The 23,069-nt window shown below is 31.2% G+C and overlaps 1 protein-coding gene across 1 annotated transcript; it reads left to right on the top strand.

Annotated features, from left to right (window-relative positions):
* Positions 1–6,082: 6,082 nt before the first annotated feature.
* LOC145285012 (uncharacterized) lies at positions 6,083–18,153 on the top strand. The gene is made up of 3 exons (XM_080134096.1): positions 6,083–6,575; positions 11,909–12,114; positions 18,074–18,153. The coding sequence occupies exons 1-2, from the start codon at positions 6,290–6,292 to the stop codon at positions 12,094–12,096; spliced, it is 474 nt and encodes a 157-aa protein (XP_079990222.1). The 5' UTR covers positions 6,083–6,289; the 3' UTR covers positions 12,097–12,114; positions 18,074–18,153.
* The last annotated feature ends 4,916 nt before the right edge of the window (positions 18,154–23,069 follow it).

Genomic DNA, 23,069 nt, shown 5'->3' on the forward strand with positions numbered 1-23,069 from the left:
CAACCCCTGAGGAACTCCCGGATTTATATCATATTGTTTAGATGTACGACCATTGAGGACAATCTGAATTCTTCTCCTATTTAAGAAAGATCTAATTATGTTAAGTACTCCTCCAGTGATACCGTAAGATCTGGTTTTCCTGAGAACATCATCGTGCAAAACCTTGTCAAAGCCCTTAGTATACCTAGAGCTACCGCTCTACCCTCACCTGCTATCGAACGAGCTTGTCTAAATCCGTATTGTTGGTTAGTCAGAAATTTAGTAGCTGTAAGGTGATGAACTAGAGCTTGATTAATTATGGGCTCAAATATTTTGGCGGAAAGTGGGAGGAGGCTAATGGGGCGATAATTTAATGCGTCAGTTCTTCCGCTAGAATTCTTGTAAACTGGTACTACAGAAGCAGTTTTCCAGCAGTCAGGAAAGCAAATTAGAGTTAAGTTAAAGTAAAAAGTATCTCGTTTTCGAATCAATTTGAAAAAAGTGTAATGTAAATAGGTCAGTAATGATTTCGATATGTCACTGTTTTTATAATTCCCCTATTAAAACTTTATTTTAAAATTTTATAAAATATTGATGCCATGTTTTGTGTGAAAAAAATTGAAGGAAAACGAAGGATCACGACGGCTAAAAATGAAAAATTCTCGCGTTGCCTACGCACAGTTCCTACATTTCAAAATACAACCACTGAGATACAACGCGCGGCTCTTTACAAATAGACTTTTCTTTCTCCAACTTTACGACATGGCAAGGATAAAAAGTAAAAAAGAAAGAAAAAAAAACTGAGGATGGAGTATAACTCCGAAATATATTTATGTTATAAATTTCAAACAAGTAAAATATTTGTTTATTTTCCTGCTATTACGTTGTGATTTGACTTTCAAGCGCACTTTAAGCGTATTTTTAATTCAAATTAAATCAACGTTTGTATTATTTTTCATCGGATTACTTTTCTCATCTTGAGTGTGATTTTTACAAGGTTTTAGTCGATGTAACCTCCGACCTTCTTCAGATCTATTTTGTCGAACTCGGGAATGTTTCTGTCGAACTCAGGAATTTGGACGGAATATCTAGCGGAATCCTTTATTTACTTCACAGGGGTAGCATGCTCTTGTTCCGTCAGCCGTGACTGGATAGAGGTCCTTAGTATATCGACCGAAACGTTGTGAAAATCACACTCAAGATGAGAACAGTAGTCCGATGAATAATAATACAAATAGCCAATCCTCATCTCAAAAATTCAGAAACGTAAATCAACGTTTCTATATGGAATTCATATTCTTGACGTTATTCTCGCGTTACCTACGCACATTCCTACATTTCAAAATACAATCGCTGAGATACAATGCGCGGCTCTTTACAAACAGACTTTTGACTTCTCCAACTTTACAACATGGCAAGGAAGAAGAAAAGGAAAAAAAGAAAGAAAACAACATACTGAGGATGGAGTATAGCTCCGAAATATACTTATGTTATAAATTTCAAATAAGTAAAATATTTGCTTATTTTCCTAATATTACGATATGATATGGCTTTTAAGCGCACTTGATGCGTATTTTATTTTATAAACATATATATTTTTGGCTTTGGAATATATATATATATATATATATATATATATATATATATATATATATATATATATATATATATATATCCCAAAATCCCTAGCCTTGATGGAGGGAAAATTTAAACTTGCTTCTATGTTTTCAAATGATCTGAAATAACAGCAAGGGGACACTTGATTCCAAATATTTCTCATATGTTATATCTCCTCTCTTTTGGGAATAGGGAATGATTATGAATATCTCCAGTATCAAATAATCCTTATACACTGTGAAATTTACTGTATGTGTGAAAACCAAAGCGAGGAGATATAGAATATGAGAAATATTGAAATCAAGTCTCCTCTTGCTGTTATTTCAGATCATTTGAAACCATAGCAGCAAGTTTTAGTCTCTCCTTCATCAAGGCCAGAGGTTTTGGGGAAATATCAGATATTTTGTACTTCATATGCAAAACTAGGAAAACAAATGACTATGATTAAAATATTGGTAAAGGTGCAGTATTTTTCACCTACAACAAATCATTTAAAATTATCATTAAAATTATCAATTATTTCATTGCATTATTCCTATTCTTGAATATAGTCTTATTATTATAGAATATATTCTTGAATATAGTCTTATTATTATAGAATATGTTATTCTGGTATTTATTAATTTGAAACTCCCTTCTTATATTAGACTCGTCGTCTTTGCTAATGTTCCTTAGTACTATATTACATATTGGTGAGACTTGTGTTCTTTTTCAATTTTAACCTTTTCTGGTGATCAATAAATATATATTCATAAAACGAACGTTTTTTATTGGTTTTGCTTGCCGTAATATGCACGCATGTTTCCGAAATGTAGCCACACTGGCGGAAAAAAAAGTATTTCATTTATTTTATTATTATACAAATCAATTAATTATTTTCTATATTTTTTATTGTTAGAAATGATTCAGATTATCGTTTTATACCTGACAGAAAGTAAATCAATTGGACGTGAAAAGTTTTTCATCATCTAACCTTACAGCGTATATGCATATTCTATAACTCTCTCTCTCTCTCTCTCTCTCTCTCTATCTATCTATCTATCTATCTCTCTTTCTCTCTCTTTATTATTTATATGATATATATATATATATGTATATATTGTTCAAGTATATTGATAACATGAACTACAAAAATATATTTTATATATTTATATGTAAACATTATATATAGAGAGAGAGAAACAGAGAGAAAGAATGTTAACATAACGCAACGAATAGAAACATGTCGATGTTGTGAAGGATGAAACATGAAGTGATGTTTTTATTTCCTTTTTTTTTTCATAGTAAATATTATATGTTTAGTCACTTATATACATTTTCTATTAGTTATTCCGAAGTAAGACCTCGTTATCAAATAAGTCGCGCGTTTTAAATCTCATGAAACTCGGGTGGAATGTTTACAGAGATTTTAAACATCCACATTTGATAAAAAGGTTTTACCTAGAAATATACTATGGAACACAATTGCACACATTAGATCATTGTGTAGAAGTTATGACTAAATAATATTTACTATTATAATTGGCTTAAATCATTTTGTTTTTGTCTTTCTTCTCAACATTGACACTTGTGATAACCCTTTTTATTCTTTTATATACATAATACACGCAAAATTTTAAGCAAACTATATCGTTTTAGTCATTTAGAACTGCTTTAAAGCTTCGCCGCTCACTCATTTTTCAACCAAATTTCAAACAATTATTACAGTTTATAGATCACCTTTTCAGCTATTTTGTGAAAAAAAATTTCAAATTTCGTGCAGTAAAACAAAAGTTATGATGAATTTCCTTGTGTTCAAAATCGTAAAAAATTTAAGGAGGTGAGCGACGTTTTTATGACTGGTTTCCATAGCAACCACGTCGCTTGATCAACTACTGTTGTTACTAATTCGCGAAAAGAGAAGTAACAAGTGAAACAGAGAGAATGAAAGAATGAAAGGGAGATAATTGGGGAGATTTTATTGAAAGCAGACGAGTGCCATATATTGTTTTATTACATATGTGCATGTTATGTTTATGGGTGCAAAAAAAATAAGACTGAAATTAAGCAAAGAAAAGTGAATTTACTGGAAGTCTGGAAAAATCATTTATTACAATGGAAAAATGCGAGCATGAAAAGTGATATGGTTAAGATTAAACATGGAAAAGTAAAGGGCTAGTTGTTAAAACTGGAAAAGAAAAGGATAAGATATTCTGGTAAAAATATAATGCATTTATGACTTAAAATATTGTTGCATTAAGATTTTTTAACTTCAATTTATAACATTATATAATCAATTCTTAATGCTGCAATATTTTAAGTTATAAATTTATTATATTTTTTACTAGAATATCTTGTCCTTTTCTTTTCTAATTTTAGCAACTAGTCCTTTACTTTTCCATGTTTAAGCTCAATCATATTACTTTTGATGCTCGCATTTTTCTATTGTAATATAATACAATTTTATCAAAGAATATATCTTAAACAAAGCTAAACTTATTAAGATGAAAACGAGCAAATAAATATATTAAATGAAAGATGAGGAGTAAAAGTTATATATATATATATATATATATATATATATATATATAACTTTATTATACCATCAGAACAATAAGGAAATTTACTATATATATTATACAAACATATATATATATATATATATTATACAAACTATTAATATTTCTTATTTTTTCTTACAATATTATCATATTCCTTGCAATTCATTTTATATCTAGATGTTATTAAGCAGGTTTTTATCTGTATTTGCATTTAATATCATCCTAACACTTTTCCTCTTTTTGATGAGAAGCATCATGCTTCGAAATGACATGGTCTAAAGAGATTTCTTTTTGTCTTATTTTTACCTATTACTTTTCCTTATTATTTGTGTAGTATAATAAAGTCACAGCTTTTATTTAATACACACACACACATACATACATGCATGCATACATACATACATAATATATATACACGTGTGTATATTCACTTTTATAGATATATAGATAGATATATATATATATAGATAGATAGATAGATAGATAGATAGATAGATACACTTGTGTGCATATTTTTCAACAGCATCGATAAGTTCTGCGTATACAAGTCTATAAAGGTATATTGTTACCGTGTGTTTCAATGTTTATCCGGTGGTTTATGACTAGATTTGGCCAGGTGCTTTGACTTGAACTCAGGCCTTTGGAATTCTGTTTATATTTTGAGTATAGAGGTGCGTACTAATCAAACATTTCAAAAAGAATCATCGCCCTTCTCGTGAAAAGGGTGTCATGCAGAACACCCGAACAATAATGTGTATTTGCGTTCTAAAGGTAATGGGATTGTGTCAGGTTCATATTTACCGCTGTGGGTGGTTAGAAATCCATTTCCGAAGATATGTGAATAAGTGTGTGCACGTCTTTCTTTTTGTTTGAGGTGGATATGTAAGTGTCCGCGACTGATTCCAACAGGAAACTTGTGTAAGTCTAGGCATCATTGCATCAGAGTCTGTTTGTCTATTTTTGTTGCGTGTTTTGAGTCGTGCGTTGTAACCACTCCAAAGGTAAAGAAACACCCTAGAAAAATAAGGAAATGCTTTTCATTGAAAAACGATTTAACATCTCTTTCTTCATCTCTATCTATCTATCTATCTATCTATCTATCTAGCCCCTATCTATCTCTGTCTTTCTCTGTCTATCTATATATCGTTATGTATATCAATATTTGGATCACACACACATACACACACGCACATCATCTTTCGTTATTGTTAGCTTCTTCTCTCTTTCTCTCTCTCTCTCACTCTCTCTTACTCTGTCTTTCTTGGACTCTTTATCTATCTATCTATCTATCTATCTATCTATCTATATATATATATATATATATATATATATATATGTGTGTGTGTGTGTGTGTGTTTGATTTATATATATATATAAATCAAACACACACATACACACATACATGTGTGTTTGATATATACATATATATATATATATATATAAATCAAACACACACATACACACACACGTGTGTTTGATATATATATATATATATATATACATATATATATATAAATGAAACACACATATACACACACATACACATACAAAAATTTGTTCCCAGGCGTGCCCGTGTTGACACCGCACACATACACATACAAACACGCATTACACACACACACACACGGACATGTTAAGTCTAAAGAATATAAGAAGTTGATTTCTTTGATCGAAAATAATCAGTAACACATTTTCAAGATTTTTCCTTTTTTTTTCTAAACTTCTAGTTTCTTTGTTTTCTTAAAACCTATACATCCTGTTGCTATTTTTCTTTCTTTCTTTTTTTTTTTTTTTTTTTTTTTTGCAAAAATGATATTTATATAACACGCGAATGTAGACAAACCAATCCGTTAACTGAAATGGTATTTACTAATATTTTTTTTTATTTCGTTTCTGTTTTTATGTATTACTTCTGAATTTTCGTCTCAATAAGAAATAAAGGGAAAAAAATAAACGAGAGAAGGAACTGTTCAAATAATGATTACCATTTTGTGGTCGGTAGAGGATTGTCTAATTTATGAAAGTGTCGTACCCTGAATATTTGTGTTCAGGGCTATAAAAGGCCACAATCGTTGACTGATTTTAGTCAGACTAGGAAGACGATCAACACCATCTTGGCAACCGAGAAGACCCTTGCTAAAAACCTATAGATCATGTATCGTCCACTTCTTCTTGTGGTGCTTCTTGCAAGCACCGTTTTCGGACAGTATCCAATAAACGTTAAACAACTCTGCGACACTATCACCGGCAAAATGGGTTCCCATTTAGTGAGAGATCCACGCAATTGTAGCCGAATGTACAACTGCGAAGGTGATTTATCTTTCCCGGTCTTAATGAGCTGTGGCCGCGGTCTCCATTTCTCGCAATCTCAGCAGGTCTGCGTCTACCAAAATAGCGATTTCGATGACTGCAGACAAAATGTCTATACAGGAAAATACAGTAAGTGCTTATCTCCCTTTTTATCTGTGGTTATCTCCCTTTTTATCTGTGGTTATCTCTGCTATATTTGTACTTGACCAATTCTGTCTTCAAATATTATAACATTTCAAATGTTTGCAATAAGACGATTTTAAAGAATCTATTTAGTTTTATATTCATTTGACGGTCATTTTAGACTAAATAATATGTTATGTTTTTTAGGTGTTTTAAGAGGATTAATGATCTAAATATTAATTTACTTGTCCGTACGTCCAGTGTTACAAAAAAAAACATCCTCATCTCCAAAAATTTAAATGACTGTCTGTTTACAGTTTCAAATTGGCTATTTTATTTTATAATTTAAAAAAAACGTCATGTTGAGAAGAAACTGTAAGTTGTTTTATTATAGTTTATTTTTAAAATTAAAAAAATGTGCAGATGAATTTGCGTCTGTTCCTTTATAATTTATATAAAAATTATTCAGAAAAAAAAACACTGCGTTGTGTGTTGAATTTACATTGAAAAAATCTTGATATTTTGAATCAATTCTTTTCAGTTTTAAAAGTATTTGCTAAAATATTGTTTTAAATTCGTCGTTATTTGTTTTATTTTATTTTTTATTCATTTTATTTATGATGTGTTTAAAAAATTTTTCAACTACCGTGAAATTTCCACAGGTCCTGCTGGTTCGTATTATTTCGATTGTTTGTTCTCATCTTATTACTGTTATTCGAACAAAGTTTTGGTCGATGTAACCTTCGAGCTTCTCCAAATATATCTTGTCAAATTCGGATCCTTTCATAGAAATTTCAGGAATCTGTGCAGAATTTCGAACGGAAGCTTTTATTTAATCCATGGGCAGTACCATGCACTCGTACCGTCTACCATGACTGGGTAGCAATCCAAAGTGATCTTCAATTGTATTATAGTGTTGACCGCAATAAGGATTGAACCCTTAAACCTTCGTAAGAGTGTAATTTAAAACCTAAGTAAGAGTGTAATTTAAAACCTAAGTAAGAGTGTCATTTAATTTTACGAAGAGCATTATCCTCTACGCCACGGATCGTGTGAATTCCAGAGTTGGACTGAAATATTCTTGAGTTCGATAAGGTACACTTGAAGAAGATCACAGGTTATATCGGTCGAGATTAGAACAATAGTCTGAATAATCCAAATAATACATAACATATGCACTCATATGTATGGTATACAATCTTCACTCATGAGCAATTTACTACATAATAATATAGTCGATGTGTTCAAGAACTCTCCTTGGCATTCGTTTAATGGAAATTGCTCAAGACAGGGCGTGAAGCCACTTGATGCAAGAACGAAGGATGACTATCACAAACAAGAGATTCCTATTGACCTTCATCTTGAAAAGACCAGGACGTAGGTAGAAGGAAAACAGAAGAAAATTCCACAACCTTGCAGTCGTTGGGAAAAAGTTACTTGAATAGAAAGTTGTATTACAATATTATATCAAAACAGTGAACTGATGAAGACCACTAAACCAACGAGTGAAAAAGAGCTGGAAAAAAAATAAGCCGGAAATAGATTTTTTTTGTTAGAAGTAAAGTGGTAAAGTGTTAAGGAATATCTCATCGGATTGCTTTTCAGGCTACTCACTTCTATCTCTCCCTACGACTCTTTCGTTTACTCTCACTCTCCACGCGCTCTCCTCTCTCTGTCTCTTTCTTCTCTGTCTTTCTCTCTCTCCCTCTCTCTTTATCTCTCTCTTTATTTCTCTCTCATATATATATATAATTATTTTTTACTATATATATATATATATATATATATATATATATATATATATAAGTCACTTTGTGTGTGTATGAGTTTCTTCCGCATGGGTTCCGAAACGGCTGAGCCTATCTTTCGCAAATTTCACACAAAGGTAATTTATATGTCAGGTGGTGTTCTTAAATATGTTTTGTATAGAAATTCATCTGATAAGTATCGAAATATAGAAGATTGATTCTATAATAATACATACGCAATCTGCATAAATTAAAATAGCATGTTTAAGCATATTGCGCAACTGGGCAACGGCGTAAGTCATGCTAGTATATATATATATATATATATATATATATATATATATATATAGAGAGAGAGAGAGAGAGAGAGAGAGAGAGAGAGAGAATGAATTACAAAAGTCTATATTCCAAAGTTCATGATGTTAACCATCTTTCAATGTTGTTCCTTTTATTTAGTTGGTATTTACAATTCTTGACAGTATCTGTTTCGTAGCACAAAATCAATCGCTTAATTATTATATCAATCAGTGAATCTATTTTCCCTTCCCTCATCAAAAGAAATAGCAACAATCAATTCATCAAAAGGAGATAATAAGGAGCGTTTTGACATGATTAAAATCCGAAAATTGGAAGAGAAGCTGTAAATACCTTGTAATATTAAATACCTTGTAATATGTTTACATTACGCCATTTGGAATTTAGAAATAAAGTCACTAAACTCCATCTATTCGTACTAACAAATTGTATTAAGTATATTTTGCCGGAAATGTTCTATTTATTAACTATTAAATTTATTATTTATAAATTAATATATCCATATTTACCCAAATAACATCAATGATTACACATGTTTGCGTATACGAAACTAAAAAATAAATTCTTTTATTTTTTTCCAATTTCATGTTATATTAAATTATTTATTAATCTGAATTTAAAACTATAACTAAGCTCTCTTAACTGTATAATATAGCTCATGGGTGAGAAGATTTAAAAAATTCCCTAGTATGTTAGGGTTGCGGTATACGAGCATACAACCAATCACATGTATTAAAATTCAATCGACGAATATATAATCAATATGTGTAAAATAGAGTTTACAAGAGTTACTTCTCTTGTACTGTTAGCCAAAAATGTCGTAGAACTGTTATCGATTTTGCCCATTTAAACTCCTGCTTGATGTAAAACATTGGGCTAAAACAGCCAAATGACACTATTTCATGACAAACGTTGCTAAATTTTTTTAAGTTCGGTACCATTTAAAACCCCTATTTGAACACAAGTATGAACAGATGTACGAGGGTGAATTCTAAGGTCCAATTCGACTAAGTAGGTGGACCAAAAATATTTAGGTATAAAGAGCATCTATATCCCTTATTCCTAATGAATGAACAATTAAATTTATATGCATTACTATATATCTTTATATTGTTGTTTGTTTATTTTTCTGGTATATATATATATATATATATATATATATATACTTGTACAAATGGAAATTCTTTTAACTTTCTTGAAGTTTTACATTTGGATTTTACCGTCACTGGATTTTTTATCTTCCACCAGACTATCCATGCATGTGTAATCACCTTTTTCTTTACCATATTCCCTCTGCTTAACTTATTTTGTTTTCAAGTAAGATCTTTGACTTACTTGTTGTTTCATCAAATACTTCTGCATGCAAAATCCGATCCCGCATTTTGCTAATTCCTACCCTCTGATGAGAAGGAAAGTATTTCTTCGAAACTCCGCGGATTAAGGACTATCCATTTATCTAGTATTTCCTTTTCAGATTAAATATGTTTTTAACTCATTTCAAAGTGGTTTTAACATATTTTATTAACTGTTTGCTTATATATATATATAAAGAGTGAAAGTGGGGAGAAAGAGAGAGAGAGAAAGGAAATTTGATAAAGAATGATAAAATAATTAAATGAGGTGTAAATAAACTTGATAAATTAACTCATGTACATGTCTATAGAAATCATGACAAAAAGAACCAGGGACAGTGTGTGATCGTTTCAGAAACGACATGGAGTTTATTTCGATATAATCCCCTCATCAGCGCATGTTGACACCAAAATAATTATCGATTTGGAGCATAAAGAGATTTAGGTTCGTCATCGAATCATTCGGTAAACAAAAATAATAATGAAAGACCAGCGGTTAATCATTTCTCAATCTCTGGTTCAGTTTTTGCTTTAATAATCTGTCTCCGTTTACAATATTAGTCTTATGACCAAAAGATTAAAACTGTCAACTCTGGTAGACCATTTTTTTTTTCATGACTGTTATCATCACATGTAATATCCGACCTACTATAGGTGCGTTTTCGCGAACTCGGGAATCTTTATGTCGAACTCCGAAATCTATATAGCATTTCGAAAGTAACACTTTATTTAATCCATGAGGGTAGACAGCTTAAGTAATTCCCATGTCAGGCTGAAGATTAAGTCTTCAATCTCCAGAACACCTTCTTCACCTAAAACTAATTATTACTAAGCACTCTAATTTGTTGCAAAGACTCATAGCGCAACCTAATAATAGATATTGTGGTTAATCTTTGTTTCTTAAAATTTTATCAACACGGGTTAGGATCGAACTCATGACGCTAGCATCTGTGGTCAGATATTTTACAAGTTCACCACTTGAATGTAGGGATTTTTTATCGCTTTTAAATTAAAGATTTATTATTATTGTCTTTTCGCGATATTAACAACTTTGAAACACTTATTTATTTTTCCCCGCTATCTTAGCGTTTTTTAAAGACCTATAACTCTTTTTGTTTTATATATATATATATATATATATATATATATATATATATATATATATATATATATATATATATATACTCCTACAACTTTGTTTTGTGTATGTGTGTGTGTGTTTGTATTTATATTAAAGGCCCTCTTTTCTATTTACTTAAAAAGAAAATACAACTTTGTTATATATGGATCGTGGAACTGCATTCATCTTCAAAATTCGCATATTCTTTTAAACAATTACTTTAATTAATTCCCTATTAGCTTTGTTTTCGTTTTTTTTGGGGGGGGATGATCATATTTAGTTAACTACTACGTGTAAATATATTCATGCGGATATTCTACATGATTTATATTTGCGTAATATTTACGTGAAAAGGTTATAACAAACACAAAGTTATTTTTATATATATTTATGTATGCGTATATATGTTTGTTTTAAAAAAATTGCCTCCCAAACTACTCTGTCAGTTTTTGATCCACGGACATGAAACTTAATATATAGGGTAATCGAACCCATGCGAGACTTTATATCTAGGGAAAAGTAGTGCAAAAGTGTGAAAATGAAATAAATGGAATTGGCCAGGTGTAGGTCGAACGACAGCATTGCAAATATGCATGCGTAACGTAATAGATATTGGTTAATGTTTTAATTTTTAGCCTTGCAGCAAACATATTTTCATAGCACAGGCATTAGCGTCAAACGAAAACGTCAAAGACAAGATTCAAGGAAGCAAGGTCAACAGAATTATATTATTGTATAGATGTATTTAATTGATCGTTTCTTTTTTCACATAAAATTTTAATGTATTTTTTTTCTCTCTTTCAGATGACCCCCTTTGCAGACCGAAACCGAATGGCGCCAACAGAGACCCAAGAAGCTGCAATCGTTTCATCCTTTGCTGGCGGGGAAATTCACACCCTTCGATGAAGTGTCAAGGAAATTTAGAATTCAGTTACGAAAAACAACAATGCGTAGAACCGGGAAGCGCTCGTTGTCTGAGACCTCAACTCTAATGAACAATACCTGAAAAGGTTTGGATTATCTAAATATCAATTTACTTGTCCGAGGTCCGGTGTCAGACAAAAGATCATCATCAGAATACTAATAAGTTGTTTATCGCTAGCCAGTGTCTGGTGGGTACAGATCACGATACAAAGTTACTTATTGCAAGAAGTCTATGGTTGGTAAAGATCAGAATACTCATAAGTTATTTACTGCTAGCCAGTGTATGGTGGTTGCAGATAAATAATTTATAGCCAACCAGTGTTTTGTCGGTGTAGACAACAATAGTAAGTTAGTTATCGCCATCCAGTGACTGGTCGATGCAGATTAAAATACGAATGGTTTTTTTCGCCACTTCTTACTTCTATTTTTTGTAATAATATATCTTAAGCAGTTATCCATATTCGTCTACAAAAATATTTAGTTTTTAATTCATGGTCTTAGCGGATCTAATATTACACTAATTATTGTATTGACGGGCATTCTATTGTTTGCTTTTGTGATGATGTTTTCAAATACCGTGGAATTTCCACGGGTTCTGCTAGTTTATATGATTTGTTTCATCATCATCATCAGCAGCAGCATTATCATCATCATCATCATCACCATCATCGGTTAAACGTTCTTTTTACACGTGACATGTGTTGTGTGGCTTTTAGAAATTGGCTTCCAAACTAAAGATCTCATTCTAAGTCAACGCACCATAACTTTTGAACGTCTTTAACGGATTAAATGTCTAGTGTTCCATATTTTCCTCTTTATTATGATTAAATAGTTACGTTATCTAGTTTGACATCTAGCCTCCTCAGGCCTCCAGATCAATTTTAACCGACTCTGACAGAAAATGATTTTGCAAATAATTATATATAAAGAGAGAGGGGGGGATTAGAGTACGTTTGAGGACAAATTTATGTGCACAGAAAATGACTTTTAGAAATCAATAATAATGTATTTTTATTGGAAGACGTTTCTGTGTTGTTTTGTATGCTGTTCATTAAAGTCTCCTTCGATATAGTTTACGTGTGTTATGTTAACGACATTTATACGCGGACCGGTTGGTCGTTGCATATATTGGACCTTAATTTGTACTAAAAGCGACATTTATGAACTATTTATTGTTATGGGGTCATTAATAAATTTCTCAAATTTTTTTATGAGTCTTATATAACTTACTACACAAATTTCCTTAACTATTTTTTGTATAAAAGTACATTTTATCTTTGGAAACAATATTTAATATTATTCCCTCTTGCAAAACGGTGTGCTGTTGCAGTCAATACCATTGATGCTCTTTGATTAACACTAGTGATATGCTATATTTGCCGAAAAATTTAAGTTCTCTTATGCAATTAGTATGTCTAGAATGTCTCTTACATTTTGATGATGGTGCTATCTTTGCATTTTAAGCTTTTAACTCTTTAGAACTACGTAAATGAAATGTCTAATTCTAAATAATTACGTTTCAGCTTTTGTAGCTCAATAATTCTTTATTTATTGTGTAATTATAGGAACTTTCGTTGACAATTCTAATATAAAGAACACATGAAGTCAAACAATATTCCTACTTTAGGAAATGTAACGTATGTTTTAAAATTCATTTTTACACACACACACACACACGCACACACACATACACACACACACATATATATATATATTTATTTATATATATATATATATATATATATATATACATGCAAATATATATTTATATATATATATGTGTGTATATATATATATATATATATATATATATATATTATGGACTCTCCCGACAATTTCAAAGTATACGGTTGTTCAGAAATCGACACAGATGATTTGTTTGTAGTAGTGAAGGCCTTGTGTAGAACCAACCACACTTTTAGTATTACTGCTAATCTTTGTCGGCGCAGATGAATTCTACAAGACAGAGCATACAGTAGACCGCAGGTTTATATATATATATAAATATGAATATATATATATATATATATAATCAGTTCGCAAAAATCAAGACAACAAAATATAAAATGAGAACATAATATCGTGTATTTCCTTATGTGTTACAATTGTTTCGTAACCATTTTGTACAAATTTAAATATTATATCATTCAGAAATATTTCAAAATATATATAAACTTGTGCGAAAATCGACCTCGCTCTGTTAAGATGCAATACGAGGAAGACTGTAGTGTCCACACAGTTACAAGTGTAGTCTTAGGTGGTTTGGCTCAAACATCCACAAAGGTCGAACGAAGCAAGCGCAGTCGCTTCCACGAAGACTAAGGTTGATATGGTGCTGCGGTCCGGATGCTGGATGCGACAGTTGGACGATCCTCTCTGTTTTGGTCGTCTGCTGAAAAAAGATCACTTAACTTGGTTGTTTTTCTTGAAGTTAACTTAAAAGTAATAATAATAAGAAATCGACGCTTACTCTGGTTGTAGTTTTCGTATAAAGATTAATAATTCGCAAGGAGAGAAAAATTATTATATACAGTTTATCAAGAGAAAAAACAAAATAAAATTATCGATTATATTTTTCTTTTTCTGGTAGTCTTCACTAGTATTGAAACGATTCCTTGCTTATCGACCGGTCAACGGACGAGTGCTTTCAAATGAGGTGGTGTGGGGCGGTGAACCGTCTTTGCAAAGTTACAAACTCTTCAAAAACTTAAACTCAGCTGACTTTTTTTGGTCTGCAGTGCCTTATAAATCGAGGGGTGGTGTACGTCAGAGCGGATATGGAGTTTCCCATCTAACCCTCACTCGCTACGTCATACTCTGGTTTGCCCTGATTGGATAATTGACCACCTTTCCATACACACCAATTAGGTAACTTTCCGCAGAACAAAGTCTCCCACCGGCGATTCTCCCAGCTCGGTTTATTTTTGGCCCTTACCTCAAGGTTATTTCTCTAGCCTAAACACAGCCATACACTTCAAAATAATCACTTTTACAGCAATATTATGTGATGTTCTTTAATCTGTTTTTTTTTTTTTTTTTACAAAGAAAATGTATTTCACATTAGCGATCAACCGTTTTCTTTTTTTAACTAGCAGAGTTACTTCATATAACCCCGAAATCGTCCACATAAATAAAAGGCGCTAATGCAGCTCTCCTTGGTCCCTCTCTGGGACAATCTCCCTCCATGTTAGCTGGTTGGGTCACACACACACACACACACACACACACACACACAAATATATATATATATATATATATATATATATATATATATATATATATATATATAGTCATCCACATACAGTACTGTTTCGCTGTTTCACAGCTCATCAGTGCGGCTAGACATATATATATATATAGGGTGTCCATAAAGTACATGTGCACTTTAAAAAAATTATAAATTTATTACTTTATTCCGCAACTTGAACAATTAAACTTGAAAGATGATATAGTGTTTCAACTAGATGGAGCTCCTTGTCACTTTGCTTGGCGTGTTAGACAGTTTCTAAATCAGGAAATTTCCTAACAGATTGATCGGAAGGGGTGGACCATTTCATTGGCCTCCACGTTCGCCAGATTTGACTCCTTTAGAGTTTTTTATGGGGACATGTGAAAACAATTGTGTATGCAACCAAACATAGTTCATTGGAAGATTTGAAAGCTAGAGTACCTATTTACTATGCCTCCCACGGGACAGGGTTAGACACCAGGGTCGTTTTTTAACGTGGAGAAAAGGTACAAAAATAAAAATTGTCTCAGTCGTGAAAGATTTCTCCTCCACCGAAAGAGAACAAGAAATGGAAGTGCAGTATCTGAAGAACAGATACTACACTTTGATCTTGACCAAAAGCTAGAGTAACTAATGTGATTTCAGGCATTACTATAAATCGTTTGGAAAATGTTTTTCGTGAACTGCAAAATCGCATTACCCTTTGTATTGCTAATGATGGAGGACATGTGGAAAGTTAAATAAAATTTCAATAAAAGCTTAAAAAATATGGATTTACTTCTTTCAAATCCATTTTAAGATTATTTCTATTACAAATACAAATAAAGTTATAATTTTTTTAAAGTGCACACGGAATTTATGGACACCCTGCATATATATATATATATATATATATATATATATATATATATATATATATATATATATATATATATACAACTTCTTTCTAAACTTAAAACAAATGAATCTGAATTATTGTCTCCACTCAATGATCTTCCTGCCTTGGTCAAATTGACTCCAACTCACTTATATTTATTTATTTATTTATGTTTTTAAAGATAATTCTCTATTTGTCCCTTGCCCTTTCTTATTCTCCTTTTCACCTAACGATATCTAGCTTTCTTTCTCCCTTCTTTTTTCGGCTTCTTATTGTTCGTTCTTCCCCTTCTCTGTTCTTCTCTCTCTTTTTCATTTTTCCTCCTTTTTCTTACCACCCCGTTTTCGATTTCAATTTCAATCTTTTATGCTATCTTTTACATCTTCACTTCAACACTTCCATTTGCCTTATCCGTTAATAAAAACAGTATTTTTTCTGGAAGCTTTAATTTACCCTGGAAGTCTATAATCCTGTTTTTCGTTCCTTATGGATTACCAATGGATTTTTAATGGACTCAGTTTGGATTTATGCTGTTCTGGATCTTACTTTCTTATTCATTGGATTTTTTACCACATCCTTTTTCTCTTTTTCCTCGTTTCCTTCTTCCTTAATTTCTTTTAATCCCTATAAACTGTCACTAACTGTTTAATAACTTTTTTGATGCAACTATGATTAATTACATATTTGTAGTTTCTTTAATGCATAAACCTACAAAGTTTATTGTATTTTTTACTAATCTTTTTCCTCTGATGAGAATTATTGCATTTTTCGAAACTCCGCGGAATAAGTTTTCTTTTTTATTTGTATTCCTTATCGGACACTTAAAATTTTGTATACCTTCCTGACAGGTTTATAATGTTTTTTTGAAATTTGAATAAATTTTGAATAAAATTTTTCTATTATGTATGTATATATATATATATATATATATATATATATATATATATATATATATATACACACACACATATATGTGTGTGTGTGTTGTTTTGAAAAAAGAAAAACCGAATGAATTTATGAAATGATCAACGTTTCATCCCTATTGTAGAGGACATCTTCAGGATATTAAAAGGAAAAATGCAAAAATAAGAAAACGATCATAGACCATACGAAAATGAAAAGGAAACAGTGTTAGAATCCTACCCATATCGGGAATAAAACTATGTGTGTGTATGGGAAGGTTGTGTTGTTTAATGTCTATATATATATATATATATATATATATATATATATATATATATATACACACTTTTAAAAATACGTTAAATAAATATGTACACTTTTTCTAAACTTATTCATTTTGTTTAAATTATTTATAAAAAAAGAAAAATATATATATATATGTATGCAGTTGAGCCCACATGCGGCAATACAAAATCGATTTTGCAACCTAATGAGAGATAATCTCTTCTCGTCTCCACTTCCTCTTTTATCACAGAAGGAACATGGCTAATCTTTCTCTACTCTGTCATTATTTTATTTGCAGGCTCTCGACTGAGCTCCAATCTTTAATTTCTGTAAAGCATTAACAGCATGTAATCGTCTAGGAATCACCACTGTTAAAAATGTCCCTTTTTCCCGATTTATAACAAAAAATTAAACAGATATTCCATAAACAGTGTTTCTTCATAATAACTTCTTTCTGTGGAACACATTACCTAAGAATTGCTATCTTACAGACTACATTATGCTCATTTTCAAACAGAATGTCAAAAAATACTTGTTGAGCTGTCCTTTTAAGTAATCAAATTGTGGCCATTCCGTTTATCGGTTTTCAATGCTCTCATGATATTGTTCATATCCAACTTACAATCTCATTAATTTTGTCCTCGAGTGGCTTTTAAGCTTGATAAGTGGTATTTCCGTATTATAAGAAAATAATTGGTTGAATATTTCTTCGATGCTTTTATTGATATGTACTTTTCTCTTTTTTTTTCAGAATTTCCGACGTCACTAATTCTCTTGATGAACAATCGTCCTATGGCTTTCCTTCTGTTCAAAAATAAATTGAAAAATAAAATATTTTAATATATTCTGGCTTTTGTTAATTACTCAATTAAATCTTCCGTTTGCTTTCCTGTAAAAAAATATGTTACCTATTTTTCTTTAGTTGCTTTTTAACAAACGTTTATGTTACATATTGCAGTTGAATTGCTGATAGTTTATCTTACTTTGCAAAAGCTACAAATAAAATAGATTGTTGTTTTATTCGAATGGTGTTATCGCCATTATTGTTATGTAGCGGGGCACATATTGGGGATGACGAGAGTTCATATTGGGGACATATATAACGGGTACATGTAATACAGAGATAACGATGGTGATGATGAGGGAGAGAAGACATTTATATATTTTACATCACGACGACTGTGACAATTCTTTGAGTTTCAGATTAATACAGATTGGGAGATATATGATGCAACAACAGTTCTTATGCACATATAGAAAGAGGAGATGCTTCACTTATGATGGTGGGGAGGACGCATATTTTGGAAGAGGTGTATAATGTTCGTTACAAGATGATAAAACACATTTACCTTTTTTTGGTTGTGATGAATGACGACACGAGAAAAACAGTTACAAATTATTAATGGTGATTGCTTTATTCATCTGATCAACTAGTCGATGACGTCAGGAATTCAGCTTGTATCTGCGTGGTCTAATCTTCTACCCTTCGCCTCTAAGGGGGTCCCATTCCAACTGACTATCTCTCATCAACTGTCGACTCTCAACTCTCGACTGATCAACTGACTCTAACTCCGTACCCATAGAATCCTATGTTGAGAAACGTCCTTTGTTTATGACGTCAGAAGTGCGTTTTCAAACGTTACTAATTTTCATGTGGCTTTACATATGTTGTTTCCAAACTCACAAAAGAATCCTCAATTCTAATATCTAACCTATTTTTAAACAATATATTTTTAATTTGCATTTTCCATTTTTTACTGACATTTAATATTCAGATTTCTAAAAGAATTAACATTAGACTTGATTTCTAACATTCCATTTCGTAACCTTGCCTACAGAGTTCGATTCTAGGCTTATCCTAATGTCATTTTCACTTATCTAGTATTCTTCTTATTTACATGGGAAGGGGCCAGCCCTTTCCATTATACCAATATTCATTTTGTTTTTCAATTTTTTGCCTGAGAGAAGTAATTAATGATGTTATTGTTTTAAGAGCTTTATGCAATTATAAACGACTACGAGACTTTCACAATTAAAAAGTTTAAATTTCTTATAGAAATATAGGAAATGTATTCATTCCCAATCAATATTACGATACCGTAGTTTGAAATCTTACATATTTAATAACTTTGTACATTATTGTTGAAGTTCTGCTGTGTTTAAAAGAACGGCGAACCACTGGTGTATAAAAATATAACAATATAGCTTTATTCTCGATGACCGTTATGGATGGTTGGGTATGGATTAATTCTTCAAATCGTCAACCAACAATTGTATTCTTTTTTATTGTAATTATATAACCATTTATGAACGCCTGAAACGCCCCTTTTGAAGTGTATTTTTTTTAATTAAAAGCCATTTTAATTTCAAAATAGTTTCAGCTAATATGTATAAATCCTGGAGATAAGGAAAAGTTTTAGGTGGATATCTTATCCGTATAAGTTTGGAACTTTAAAATTTTGCAAAGAACAAAGATCTTTCTCGTGTGGACACGAAAAATTATGTGCGGGAATTCTAAAAAATCTAATATCTTTATGGAGCAATTCGGTTTCTGATTGGTTACTAGCAGAATGTGGTTCCATTTGATCGGACAGTTTCTATTGCCAGTGTTTATAAGTAGAACAATTTTCTTTAAACATACCCTCATTATATAACAAAAACTGCAACCATATATAACAAAAACTGCAACTGTATTGTCACCGTAACCATACCCAAAGGCTGTTTTATTCGGCCATCGTCATTCACTGGATTGATCTGACTTTGATTACACCTGTGTAAGGTTTTGCTGAAAATGACATTTCAAATGTCATACTTGGAACTTTTCTTCCTTGAAATTTCAAATTTGTTGTTTCTTCCTACAGATGCCTATTAGGTTTATAATTTTTATTCAAATTACCTTTTGGTACATTTGATAAATACGTTATTGTTTTTACTGGTGTACACTTGCCAAAAATGATTTCTCGGCACACGTGTTCTAGATATTAACAATACGTCAGGTTCATAATTTTTAATCAAATGACGTTTTGGTATATTTGATTTTTTTCTTTTCGCAAATGCATCCTTTTTTTCAAAAATACGATGGATCGGTACACACGGCCTCAATATCCAACATTATTCAACCTGAAAATAAACCTATAATAAACTATTTCAATTACAGAAACTATTAATAAGTAAAACAATGTAAAAATATTGTAAGAAACAACAAATAAAAAATAAATGGACAAATATAAAAAATATATTTAAAAAAAAAAAGAAACCAGACAACAATGCAGATAAATTAACAACTTGCGAAACAGTCCAAACTACGTTGTTGAATAGATAGATATCACGGAACAAAGAATTAATCGGTTAAAATCGAATGTTCAATCTGATAATGACCCCTCCGAAAATTAGATTGGAAACTGAGGCTAAAAATATTCCTGAAAACATCAGACGATAAACTGGTAATCAGCATGAGCTATTGACTCCATCTTTCCAAGCATATGTGTATGTGTTTTTGTGTGCTCGTGCGTGTGCTTTTGTGTGTGTGTTTGTGTGTATGTGTTTTGTTTGTATGTTAGTGTGTGCTTGCGTGTTTGTAAGTGCTGTGTGTGCATTTGTGTGTGTGTGTGTGTGTGTGTGCGTGTGTGTGTGTGTGTGCGTGTGTGTGTGTGAGATAGATAGAGAGAGAGAGAGAGAGAGAGAGAGAGAGAGAGAGATTAGTGGGACAAAACCAAATTCTGCAAATTCAGGAAAAAGCAAGAAAGAAAGTAAGTAAATGCATATAGTAAAATTTAAGTAAATATACATACAAGATATGAAAGTGTGGGTAGATTGATATATTAGATGGATAGGAAAGTTTCAAGAATAAAGCAGAAATTGCAGATAAAAACCGGCCATGCAAAGAAGAAATAAAGAATTAAAATAAAGGATTATTAAATTATAAAGTATTAAGAAGTATGTAGAAAAAAACGATAAAGTTGAAGAAAAAATTATTTATCTATATAAAAGGTAAAAGTAATAACTATGTAATTTCAAAATTGCCATAATTAAATATGGACTTATGTTTACAGAAAGAGATCAGTTCATTTTTAGAATTTATTATACTGTTACTTTGAGGGGAAGTAATTATAGTTATAACTTCGGTTGTGCAGAGGTGACATAACTTAGAGCCTGAAGTATAAGACTGAACTTTTTTATGATAGTCCATTTGATTGAGAAGGAGGTATTGTTAGAGTTAAGTGTTTTAATTAAAGTGGTTAGAGAAGTTCCTTGGTTATTATTAGAATTATGGTTGTTAAAAGAAGAAACGTGGTTTGATATTCTTTTCTTAATTAATGTTGAAGTAGCGCCGATATATGTATGTACTTTATAAAAAGCTCGGGGTCTGGTATTAATATTAATTTGCTGATTTGAATTAGTTAAATGGTTTGAGTTTTGTTCATAGTGTTCAACAAATGGTGGGACAATGTCTGTATAAGGACTATTTTGGAGGGGATAATGACTGTTGTTAGTGTTAGGATGGCTGTTAGGAGAAATATTATTATTCTCGTTATTATTATTATTATTATTATTATTATTATTATTATTATTATTAGTTGTTGTTGTTGTATGATTGTAGATGGAGGGGCTGCTCGAATGGTGTATTGGATATAGATATCCAATCTATATCCAATCTATATCAGATGGAGGATGGGAAGAAGGATAACTTGAAGACGAAATATTAGTGTCTGTTATGGGAGGATTGCGTGGGAGCTCAGTAATTGTGCAAGAATATATAACATCTTTGTGAATGCAATCATTATTGAGTAGGCAAAGATGTTTGTTATTACAATTATAGTTAGTTGTGGGTTTAATTGGGAAAGGGACTTTTGGGGCTGATTTAATTTTTTTGTTATTAGATGTTAAGATTCTTTGTGCTAAATTAGGCATTGTTGAATAAGAAATCCTGATTGAATTTTTTATTGAAAATATAACTATATCTGTGTGGGTATTTGAAAGAGTTTTGTACAATGTTGAAGAATTCCTTGGGTATATTAGTTTTGACATTTAGGCTAAATGGAGGATTAAACCAAATATTTTTCTTTCTTCTGATGCGACTGGGTGGGTTAGAGGTATTGCGATTAGTATTTTGGTTTGGATTACCAATATATATATATATATATATATATATATATATATATATATATATATATATATATATATATATATATATATGTAGACTGGTTCTTTGTTATTGATAGCGGCAGATCTAATTATTTGAACTGTTTTTTTACGAGTCTTATTGTGTGTGATTACAGATTTGATGCGGCCTGAAGGAGGAGCATAATTGTTGTATTTAATCTTTTCCTTGTGTCTTGAGTTCCATAAGGCATTATTGAAGAAAGTAGCATTTTGATTAAAAGTTTTTTATCAGCAGAAAGAGCAAAAATTCTTCTAGAATTCGGATGGTACTATAGATTTTATAATTGAGTTGGGGTGGTTAGAAGATTTATGGACATATAAAAGCGTAAGATTAGGTTTATGATAGGGGCTATGAGTTTCGGTGTTAAGATTAAGTGTAACATCTAGAAAATTTGAAGTTTTTTTGTTTGGTTCGATAATTATAGAAAGGCCAAAGTTATTGAAGAAGTTATGTAATTTTTTAATTGTTTTGTTCTACTCTCTTGGCCTGGCTGTTGTAGTAAAAAGAGCATCGTCTCTATAAAGGTTCCCTTGGGTATGTTTAAAGTGGTATTTAAGCTCTTTCAGTAAGAAGAGCCCCACTA

Source organism: Euprymna scolopes, chromosome 9, assembly GCF_053919585.1.
Source record: "Euprymna scolopes isolate OS-2025 chromosome 9, ASM5391958v1, whole genome shotgun sequence".
In the NCBI taxonomy this organism is placed as follows: domain Eukaryota; kingdom Metazoa; phylum Mollusca; class Cephalopoda; order Sepiida; family Sepiolidae; genus Euprymna; species Euprymna scolopes.

What these genes read in the sequence shown, in the direction of transcription:
- LOC145285012 (XM_080134096.1), top strand. Translation starts at nt 6,290, where the DNA reads ATGTATCGTCCACTTCTTCTTGTGGTGCTTCTTGCAAGCACCGTTTTC. An exon ending in TGTCTATACAGGAAAATACA is followed by an intron (nt 6,576 to 11,908) that starts GTAAGTGCTTAT and finishes TCTCTCTTTCAG; the next exon opens with ATGACCCCCTTTGCAGACCG.